Source organism: Sinocyclocheilus rhinocerous, unplaced genomic scaffold (genome assembly GCF_001515625.1).
Source record: "Sinocyclocheilus rhinocerous isolate Xijiao unplaced genomic scaffold, SAMN03320098_v1.1 scaffold689, whole genome shotgun sequence".
In the NCBI taxonomy this organism is placed as follows: domain Eukaryota; kingdom Metazoa; phylum Chordata; class Actinopteri; order Cypriniformes; family Cyprinidae; genus Sinocyclocheilus; species Sinocyclocheilus rhinocerous.
In genome coordinates, this window is record NW_015652129.1 from 1,112,768 (window position 1) to 1,124,471 (window position 11,704).

The 11,704-nt window shown below is 37.0% G+C and overlaps 2 protein-coding genes across 2 annotated transcripts in view; one reads left to right on the forward strand and one right to left on the reverse strand.

Moving 5' to 3' along the window:
* LOC107713466 (A disintegrin and metalloproteinase with thrombospondin motifs 8-like) overlaps positions 1-5,525 on the reverse strand; it is an 11,062-nt gene extending 5,537 nt beyond the window's left edge. The window contains exons 1-5 of the mRNA XM_016518977.1: positions 4,593-5,525; positions 2,244-2,483; positions 519-651; positions 317-434; positions 117-181 (exon numbers count right to left, since the gene is read on the reverse strand). Coding sequence (XP_016374463.1) covers positions 117-181; positions 317-434; positions 519-651; positions 2,244-2,483; positions 4,593-5,276 — 1,240 coding nt within the window. The 5' untranslated portion in view covers positions 5,277-5,525. The remainder of the gene's footprint in view (positions 1-116; positions 182-316; positions 435-518; positions 652-2,243; positions 2,484-4,592) is intronic.
* A 2,887-nt stretch (positions 5,526-8,412) lies between these two features.
* Positions 8,413-11,704, forward strand: part of LOC107713431 (A disintegrin and metalloproteinase with thrombospondin motifs 15-like) — a 15,591-nt gene continuing 12,299 nt past the window's right edge. The window contains exons 1-2 of the mRNA XM_016518916.1: positions 8,413-9,357; positions 10,862-10,994. Coding sequence (XP_016374402.1) covers positions 8,413-9,357; positions 10,862-10,994 — 1,078 coding nt within the window. The remainder of the gene's footprint in view (positions 9,358-10,861; positions 10,995-11,704) is intronic.

The window sequence follows — 11,704 nt, forward strand, 5'->3', positions numbered from 1 at the left end:
GGGGGGGGGTGAAACATCACAATATTGACCCAGCTAAAAATTAAATTGCTAAAAATTCATGTAAAATGCACCATGATGCCTATGAAGTGATAAATAAAGATGAAGGGTGCACATACCATGTCCATTGTCGAAAAACTCTGTGACGTGCAAAGCACTGCAGGGAGACCAAGGCAAGGTCTTACTGAGCTGAGTGAATACATTTTTGACTTAAAAAAGTATCCAATTTAACATGTTTATAATAGAAGACATGAATTCAAGTCACTGTACATATGAAATGCTTTATATATATATATATATCAAAGCACTGCAGGGAGACCAAGGCAAGGTCTTACTGAGCTGAGTGAATACAGGGGCCATGATATGGTGCTCGCCTAGATGTCCAAACAGCTGCTCACAGTTCTTAGTGTCATCATGAGGCATACTCAAAACATGGCCTAAATCAGGAACAAAATCATATTACCGATGGTCAAATCAACTTGAAAATTGCTTAGGGTGAGATTATCAGAGAACATCCAGACCTAGCTCGTGTGCAGTCGTGTAAGCAGCCTGAAGGCCGTTGTCTTCAATAACCGAACAGCTCCTTTTGGTGTCACACATGGTTCCAACATCAGCTACACCCAGCGTGTCACAGCTCTGATGTCCACAGATGTCCTGAAAGGCAGTTTAGGATACAAAAAAATGTCACTCTTATTGCTGTTCCAGGTCTGTGGTTAATAGTAAGAGCAAAAACATATTTGCCAGTGTTTCCATCATAAAACCAAGCAAATAAATAGTTTTGGCAGGCGGCAGACCTATGAAGTGAGAAAATGTAAATATGTGGCGTCTGAACTGTATCTCAAAAACATGCCTGGAGTCTTTTCCATCCTTTGCCCAGAGATCCGAGACGGAGACAAATGTTTCCAAAGCAAAAGACCACAAAACACACATAATTCAAGGCACATCTGGCCTTGGCACAGTCCGAGAGTCAGTCTCACATGTGTTCACCTTTCAGAGAAGCTGCTGTCTGTAGTCAGTCTGCTCCTATTTTCAGCCTCGTTTTCAATATGCCATAATGTCTGCTCTAGTAATGAGCAATGCGGCAGTCACTTTTCAAAAGGTCAAGTTTTGAACCTGGCCACATGCACACTTTTTAATGGTACAGCCAAACAACTCATTGTAAATAAGAAGTGTGCTTAATTTTATGGAAGGTGCACTTGCAGTGTACTTTAAGTTTTGTAAGTGAATTTAAAAAACGGATAATATAACATTAGTGAAATAAAAGGCCACTTAAGAGTACTTAAAGAGAGTAGACTTTCATGTTTCTTAACAGTGTTGGGGAGTAAACTAGTTACATGTAACGACATTACATAATTTAATTACAAAATAAATGTAACTGTAATCTGTTACAGTTACTGAGAAAAATGTTAACAATTACAAAGAGGGTTACATCTGAATATTTTCTACAAAATGCTAGGATATGCTGAATAAATATTAATGTGTTGCATTGCATGTTTTTGATGTTCCAGTGCTTTAACAAATTAAATTAAATTATTGTAATCTTAATTCAAGTGGTGAAGGATTTTGAAATACAGTGGTTGAGTACTATAAGGCTAACCCTGCCTGATTTAAATGTTTGAAAATGATTAACAGTTAAAAACATTCATTAGAAAATAATCAAATGTAATCAGTTACATTACATTAATAAAGTAATTAAATTTTAAATAGGGTAACGTATAACTATTATACTTTTCCCAAATATCCTTCCCAACACCCAACTTAATACACTTAAGTACACTTAAAAAGTGCACTTTGTAATAATTTTATTATTACAAATGTTTGTAATTGTATTCATTTGTAATAATTATAAATCATTATGTTTTAATAATTGTTGTCAACAAACTAAAACACATTGGAAAAAAAACTGATTATATTATATTATTTTAACTGTAGTGTTATTTGATATTACATTTAAGGTTAATACATTTTAAATGCACTAAATTGCAACTACATCATTGCAAATGTGTAATTACAAATATATTTAAATACATGACATAGACGTTTCAATAGAAATGACATTAAAGTATGTTTAATTTACCATAAATGCTTGTCATTACATTTGGCAGTACATTTTAACCAGTATTTTTATTTTATTTTTTACAAGGGACGACTGTTCTAAATTCAGCTAATGGCAAGACTCTCACTTCATCATGATCCCATAAATAGATGTCACCTGACTCTGAAATACATAATAAATCACTGCTTACCTCTCTAGTAAAAAGTATGGCTGTATCGAAGTGCTCCGGATGCCTGTGGCTGGGTGGGTTGAAGAGCTGTTGCCAGGCACAAAAGTTGCGCAAAGCGACGCCTCCATTGCTGGAGATGGACGGCCCAACCTCTTCGTCCTCCACGATCAGCATCTTCACAAGCACTATGTTGATGGAGTTCTTAACGCTGGGATGCTTGAAAATCTGAGCAGCCACTGACATCAAGGTCAGCGTGTAGTGCTAAAGACAGAAAACCAACAGCTCGCTATTCGCCAACTGTGCTGCAGAATGTTAAGTGTAAAAGCATGACATCTTGGATCAGCTCAGAACTGCTGATAAGGAACGGCTTTTACTCTACAGGCTCTACAGTTATTGTGGACAGTAATATCTCAAGCTTTTTACTGCATTAGACAATGCATGGTAAAAAAAAAATCATTTCAGTATAATAATCACCTGCATTGATTACCCATATTTACTGTAGTATATAATCTACATATTCCATTCAATAGTCTTTAAATGGGAATCATTTTTAGCTGATACAGCCAAAGACCAGAGATTCTTCTAGAGTTTTTTTTTTCTGCCGACTCTACACAAATATGTGGTTTGTTTGTCGGAAAGCCCTGACGTCAACATTAGGAGCAGCTGGTGGTCCACGCTGACATGGGTTGCTTTATGAGGCATTGTGTTTCCATCTGCAAATTTGGACATTTGGATCCCAGTATCAACATCTGGATTGCTATCTGCCTCATGACCCCGACCCGGACAGCGCATTTTTTCGCACTCAAGTCTTTTCCAATCATTTGTTTTCGATGACTCGATGAAGGAGAATTTCAGGGGGTGGTGGATCGTATGTGGGTGTGAAGATCAGTACAGTACAATTCATATAATCGTGACTCGCTCTTCTCACACAACTGCAGTCTATGGTATGTACATTTTGATAGGACCCTCAAGGTAGATCTTACTGTAAAAAGCTGTATCCTTCTTTCGAATTTTGAATAAGTATTTGGCTTAAAAGTGCGGGGTGTAGCCTATAATTCGTATTTATAAACCTAAGATGGTTTGCACGTCTCAACTGGTCTCCAAGCATAGTCAGCTTGATCATGCTGGGAGACCATCTTAAACTATACACTGTAAGAAACTGACTGTGAAATTCACAGTAATTAACTGGCAGCAAGTGACAAGTAATTTACTGTAGAAAAGAACTACAGTAATTAACTGGTAGCAAGTGACAAGTAACTTACTGTAGAAAAGAACTACAGTAATTAACTGGCAGCTAGTGACAATTAACTTACTGTAGAAGAAATAACCATATTTTCGCTGTTTTCATTTACAGTAGCAACCATGTAACTGTAAAGTAAAACTCCCTAATTTTCAAGTGCAACTTTTTTTTGTTGTTGTTGTGCTTATTACACAGGACAGTGTAGCGATTGGTGGGGAATGTGATCGACAAAGGACCTTAAGCCAGGAATCGAACACAAGTCGCCAGAGACACAGTTGCACTACATGTCAGTGCGCTAACCACTGGACTATCGGTACCGACAGGTTCCATTGCTGTTTAGTTATATTGGTTCAGCCCAAATAAAAATAAATAAATAAATAAATGAATATGAAATAAATAATGCATGTTGCACGATTACAATATAAATATTCATTTATCAACAGTCACAGTTAACTGCTCATCATTATAACAAGCTTCATTTATCATTCTTCACTTATTGCTAGATGTGTTGAAAACAGTAAAATCTTGATGACCTTCTGGTCATTTTTTTAATTTATTTTTTTATTAAAGAATACATTTGCTTCCTGTATTCTCTATTCAAACCTAAAATGTAATTGAATTACAGTGAGGTCAAATCAAATGCAGTCATTCTGTGATTTTCTTCAGTACATAATAAGTTATTGTGTTTTCTACAATACATTGGAAGTTACTGTGATTTTCTGCAAGACATTGCTGGTTACTGTGACACTCACAGTACTTCTTAGATTACTGCACTTTTGGCTGAAACTACGGTATTCTACTGTGAACTAGTATACAGTAATTTCCTGTGCACAAACACAGTAAATTCCTGTAGATTTCACATGAATTTTTTACAGTGTAGCTAAGACAAGCAAACAATTGCAAGTCAAAAAATCTTAGACCAGAAAGCTACCAGTCAGTCATGTAATCTTAACATGGTCAGGCTGGTTTTTAGAAGATGGCAGCTGGTCAAGATCGCCAGCTTGGATCATCTTGCACAGCTTAGACCAGAAACCAGCTATCATGTTCTGAAACAGCTTCAGTTAGATTTTTCATCTGTCAAAAGTGGTCAAATGAAACACATCTTCAAATGCACACTTGTGAGCCCCTACCTTGATCTCGTCTCCATAGAAATGTGTCAGAGAAGCGTCACCGACCACCAAAGTCTCAATAAACCTGGGAGTAGAGACAAAGCGCCTGCGTCTAGACATCGAATCCTGATCATCATCTCTTATATCTGACAGCGGTTTAGAGACCTGCGGAGACTTTGTAAAACGTCTTCTTTTAATGACATGCAGCTGCTCGGTTAACTTTCCAGATGTTCTCAAGCCGAGAAGTTTTGGTTCGATTAGATATTCTTTACCGTCTGTGATAAATGATCCTAAAATCCCATGACATAAACTGACAGAGACGATAGAGTCCTCATCGGAGTCAACAGCGCCGGTGTAAAAGCAACCTTTTAATAATTCTGCTCCAGTCTCTTCAGTTTGATTCAAGGACTTATAAAGTTCTGTCAGCTTGCCAGTGGACTCAAGTCTTTCTTGTGGTTTGGCTTTGATGCGATAAACCTTCAGTGCTGGCGATATAAAGGTGCTGTCCGGTGTCAAATTAAGTGTGAAATTCCTGCCGAAAGCCGTGAGACTAAAACTGGGCTGTTCTTCGCTCCTCTTGGCCACTCGTCCTGCGGTCCTTCCAGTCAGCCTTACAGGTACAATCTCCTCAGTCTCAAATGAGTGAGCAGATGTTTCAGCGAGGAGGCAAACAATTAATATAGATGTGACTAAACACGACCACATTTTATTAAATTGTCGCTATTCCAAAAAAGAAATAATGAATGTCTAAATGATTAATTTTTTAATTTACTAGGCTATTTAAATTTATAATTTTAAACTGGTCTTACTTTTCTGAAAACCATTAATATCATAAACATTTATAGTTAGAATCCACATGCCTTCACTAGCTTAATTTTGAAAATGAATAAAATAGGCTATTTAATGCAACCTATATATGCAATTGAATTAAAGCTAAAACGGAGCCAAGTTCGCGAGCTCGTAAGTCCACCGGACTGTTTCTGGACTGAGGCGCTGGTATTTATACTTTCTGAGAAATGAGAGGTTTATTTTTGATATCCAGCGCTGCTCCAGTCTCTCCTCCCACTGTGCGCTCATGAAAAACCTCTGGATCGGGTTTGCCCAATGAAAACTGAGAAGGACAGCCCTTCCTAAATAGCAACAGTTTGTCAACTGAGTAGTTATTAATAGTGCATTTTTAGTTTTAAAGTAACGTTTTAAAAAAATATGTTCCTGCAAAACGTCAAATATTTTATGATATATTTTATATATATATATAGCTATATAAACTCTGTTGTGCATAAGTATGTATGATTTTTTGTATTAAAAAAACCAAACGAAAAATGTAATTACTTATTAAGTTTAATGAAGTATCACCATTGTGCTGTTGAGCAATCTGGAAAGTGCCTTGTTCAAGGGGGACTATAAATCCTAGTAGCTTTTATTCAAATTGGAAAAAAAGCGTCAGCTACATTATTTACTATTTTACAATGCTATAGCTGTATAGCATATACGGAGCGAGGCAACATAATGTTCAATCTCCACAAGGTGGCAGTAAGACATTGTATATGAATGTGCACACAAGAACACGTTCTCTTCATTCATGTTTTCGTTCTGATTCTTACAGTCTTAAGCAGTTTATGGATATTCTCTGGCTCAGACACCAGAGGGCGACGATGATTTAGATGAGGTAGAAATAAGTTGAAAGACTACACTACTTGAACCTAAATATGTAGAGTTTACATCAAAATTGTTTAAAAATGTATACTATAAGATAAACTGTATTATTGTAGGCCTATGACTATTCCTCAACATTCCTAATGTATATAGTAGAATTAATATTTTGTTACATTAGCTGTAGAATGTAAAGTTACAATAAAACATTTTCACTCAATTATACATTTGTTGGCAGTGAACTCCACCAAGAAGATTATAGTAAACAATCTTTTCTTGAGCATTTATGATTATGACAACAACTAATCTAAATAATCTGTATGGTTCACAACCAGTCTGTACTCTGTATGCCTATCGATTGAGAGTGAAAAGAAAAAATGCACAAAAACAAGATATCCACTGGTTTATAGCACATAGTGAACTTCCATTCTCTATAACCCCAGAAGCAATGTTATACAGAATATGACATTTAGGTCAGCAATGATGGTCACAAATATAAAGAGAGGTCCTGATGTGCATTCGAAAAACAGCAAACCGATGGAGCTATTCCAATATCCAGACAGGCTAGTCCATAGTATCTCTATATCAAATGTGACGTGTTTCACTGTGGGCAAGGGCAAAGAAGCTGCAGTGTTCCCAGATGTGAATCATCTGGCAGTTCATGCAACAATTCACAGTAGGTGTCATCGTGGTCAGTCATCTACTGTTTGTGTTGCTTCCAAAGAGTTGTCAAGGCCCTGCCATGACCACATGTGTGGAACTCAGCTGATAAGAGGGGGTTGGGGTAAATATGAAGGACTTGCTAAGCTATAGCATCCAGCAGTACACAAACTTGCAGAGCCTAGTTTGCAAATAATGAAATCAATCAATGTTTAACCTGATTTATATGGATTCTGGTAACAAAGCATCACTCAAGGGAATACATGATGGTTAAAAAAAGGTAAAGACTGTACATGCTCAGGTACATATTTTTGAATATCATATTTACACTATTACACTACATATCTCACTATTCAATAGGTTGCATTTGTTTGGAGGTGTATTGATGACATAAATTTAGATTTTTCTTACTGTCAAATGGCAGTAAAAATAGATGCAACTTTATTTATTAAAAAATGTAGGCTAATTTATTCAATCGTTATTTACCAATGCAATATTATATCTGTTAAAGCAGCTATAGGAAATATGTTTTGCCCATAGTTTTAAATGTTTAGTGCAATTATTGACAATAACTGACAATGCATCTTTATGATAATCTCTGTGTGATGTTTGTGAATATTTTTGAGTGGTGACTCTTAAAGGAATTGTTCACCTTCAGTTGCTGGTCCCCACTGACCCCATTGGGGAAAAAACACTATGCAAGTCAATGGGGACCAACTGAAGGTGAACTATCCCTTTTTAGGGATGAATACTTTCGAAAGTTCAAAATGTCTAAAACAAATTTCTTGGTTATGTGAATGTTAAAGACAATGTTAAGGGAAACTTTCCATTTTATTATTTTGCAAACATTATGGGAATGTTTGAAATATTCTCTTAACAATCTTAGGCAAACATCCAACTAAAATGTTGCAGAAAAAAAAAAGTTCCATAAATGATTTGAGATGGTTATGAAAGATCAGATAACTTTGAATGTTCTATTGTCTCATGAACTAAAATCAAAATTATTAGGATTATGTGTTTGATGCTTTTACCTCCTCTCATTAATACCAGATAAAACTGTTTTAAACTGGCACTGATTGTATTAAACAAACATGAATTTGGTTTTATAGAACATTTGATGAAAATTGTTATAATTTGATTATATTTTGTAAAAAAGAAAACTATTTAATTATTATTATTATTATTATTAAGACCCCCCCCCCCAATTATTCCACACCTCTACAAATGACAAGTCTTAGTATGGAGTGGGAGGTTACCTCTGAAGCGCGGCTGGCTTGATGCTCATATTTAGAGAGCCAGAAGTGTCTGCAGTGTTCAGCATGAACCATGAGCTCTCATCTGAACTTCCCAAAAACTCTTATTACAATCTGCAATGTTTACATATGACGCAAAAGAATAAAAAAGAGAGAGCTGGTTTCACAGAGAGAAACACCAGGGCGATGGATGGGGACTGTGTGTACGGAACCGTGATCAACAGCATCACGGTGTGAATTACACTCTGAAGGATATCTAATCACCGCCAACAACGATGTCGGTTTTTCCCGTAGTTTTGTTTCGTCTCTTGCACATGCTGTTTTTAACGAAAATATACCTCTGTATGGAAACTGATTTTTGTGAACCTGTTCGAATTGACCGTGAAAATTTCCCAAGTCATGACAAACTGAACAAAGACCTTGTTGTTTACAGAATAAACGCTTTTAATCAGGAATTGTATCTTAATCTTCTGCCTGATTCGAGTTTTCTGGCTCCTGGTGGCACGTTTCAGTATGACACAATATCTTCAAGTGCTTTTTTAGGAGGTGATTTTAGAAGATGCTTTTACTCCGGTGATATTAATGCAGACAGGAATTCATATGCAGCTCTCAGTCTCTGTGAAGGTGTCCGAGGAGCGTTTTCTTACAACGGGATGGAGTACCTCATAGAGCGCAGGTCGACCAACACAGCACCAGGAATGATCTCAGATGATGCTGAAAAAACGCACATCATCCGCAGGAGAAGACATCTTCACGCACCGAACTCAACATCTAGGTGCGGAGTTACATCCAGTTTAAACCAGGACGTTGTGGAGTCGCTGGAAAAGTATAAACATGTTAAGGGACACACGAGGAACTTAACAGAAACTTTGTTGAAAAGCATGAGCAGATCGAAAAGATTCGCCTCTATACCGAGGTACGTAGAGGTCCTGGTTGTTGCTGATGAGTCCATGGCAAAATTCCACGGCGACGACCTGAAGCATTACCTTTTGACTCTCATGTCTGTCACCGCAAAGCTGTACAAACACCCCAGTATCTTGAACGCCATCAGTATAGTGGTTGTAAAGCTTATGGTGATTAATGAGGCAGAAAAAGGACCCAAAGTATCCAGTAACGCGGCACTAACGCTGCGCAATTTCTGCACCTGGCAGAAGAAGCTGAACAAGATCAACGACAAACACCCAGAGTACTGGGATACTGCTATTTTGTTTACAAAGCAGGTAAGAAATGATGTTCTCATATGGGCCAATGACTGTTCTTGTCAGAAAATAGATTATTTAAAACACACATAGAAGGGTAATTCAATTCAATACATATGATAAACTCTTTTTTGAATTTCTGTATATTAATGTTTTAATTTTGTGAGGATTAAGGTAAAAATGCCTGGTGCTGTGGTTGTAGATCTGTAGATTTCAATCAAATAAGTAAATAAATAAATAAATAAAACAAGAGATGAAGCAATTTTCGAATCATACAATTATTTTAAAATTAGTTTTTTTAATAGTCTGGTAAATTAAAGTCTGTGTGGTGTAACCAGGAAGCCATTTTGTTGTTGTCATGTGACAAAAAGTCATTAAACAACAGAGCCCTCCTGACCCTCATGACTGTGGCAAGACAGTTTATATATATATAATTTATATATATTCTTTTTAGAAAAATATAAAATCAAAATATAAATACAGAATTTACATACCACCTTTGAAAAATGTTTGAAAATTGAGAATTTCACACATTTAATCAAGGTAAAGTATTTCTTTGTTTGCACCACTTGACATTTGTCATTTAGGTAATTAAATCAAAATATTTACACAAAGATTTCTCCTTTTAATCATCTCTGACATCACATCTTTCAGCGGTTTTGCCACAATTTAAACACTTTCTATACTAACATGACATGCCATCTGGATAGAACGTAGTAAAACATTTCAGGAAATAAGTCAAGTTTAGGGAGTGTCCCTAAAAGAAAATGTAATTCTCTACCATTTGATTCCAATATAAACTTAAAAGCACCATTACATCACCAGAAAGCTGAAAGCACACGTCATGTGTGTAATACTGACTCAAGAAGAGAAGTGATCCAAGTCAGCTGTCATTACACTGCTAACTATTATGCCAAGGTACCTGCACTGCACCTGCTATTTCAGCCAAATTAACTAATGCCTTTCTATTACAGCAATCCAAACTTCTATTTTGCTGCTTGGTATGTTAAAAATTGAACTGATTACTTCTGTAACTTCTCATAGTCATCAACTGCCCCACTCTTCATATGTGACAGCATGAGAAAGTTGGAACATTCATGTCAAGATGATATTGGAATGTATTAAGCTTTCCCAAATGTTCTCCCTGAAGTCTCCAGGTGGCTGCACTATGATGTTCTCACATGGTTCCATCTGTCCTCTTAACAATGTCGTAACCACAGCTGTTTACAGGCATTCTTGGCCACCCTCGCTGCTCCACACAGCCCTGTGCTTCTCATCATGTCAATACACAATAATAAATAATAATAATACAAGTATTTTGAACTGATTTGGTTCACAAACATACACTTTGGATCAGACCTAATCACTGGGGAAAGCTCAATGAGGAAGCATGGATTATGGAGATGAATTAAACGATTACTACTACCTTGGCTATCATCTTCATACTGCTCCTGAAACACTTGATGCTTGTTATGTCACATTGTGTTTCATCACTGATTTCACACTATAATCATTCTCTTCACAGGACCTGTGTGGGGCCACCACGTGTGACACGCTGGGTATGGCTGATGTAGGCACCATGTGTGATCCTAAGAGGAGCTGCTCAGTGATTGAAGATGATGGTCTCCCCTCAGCCTTCACCACCGCACATGAACTAGGTGAGAGCAAAACAGGTGAACTGAAGGTTCTTGTCTGCGTTCTCTTCCCAGCATTCACTCTGAGACTCTGTCTGTGGTGTAATTAAGTTGAATCCTTTAGGGTGATGGGATTTTGATGAGGCTTCTCACTTCTGAAATTCTATCTTGGATTCCTTGATCTTTGAACATGAATATTGTGCCAGCTGTTTCAAGAAAAAAGTCCCGTCACGCTTTATTATGAAATTAGAACAATGACAACTGCATTCAAGAGTTTTCCACATCTCTTGATCCCTGTGAAAACAAAGGTTTAATAAAAGACAGATGGGAAAACATTAGCAGATGCTAAAAGAACCACATTCACTGGTGCATCAGTGCCATCCTTTTATGGTGTGTACAGACCTATGAAACTCTTTGTACGTTTGAATCTGTTAGCCATCGTACACCTTGCAAATAGACAGACAGACAGACAGACAGACAGACAGACAGATAGATAGATAGATAGATAGATAGATAGATAGATAGATAGATAGATAGATAGATAGATAGATAGACGGACGGACGGACGGATAGACAGATAGATAGATAGATAGAATGATGGATAGATGGATAGATGGATGGATAGATGGATAGACAGACGGGTGGATGCATAGAACAATAGATAGATGGATGGATGGATAGATAGATGGATGGATGGATGGATGGACGGACGGACGGACGGACGGACGGACGGA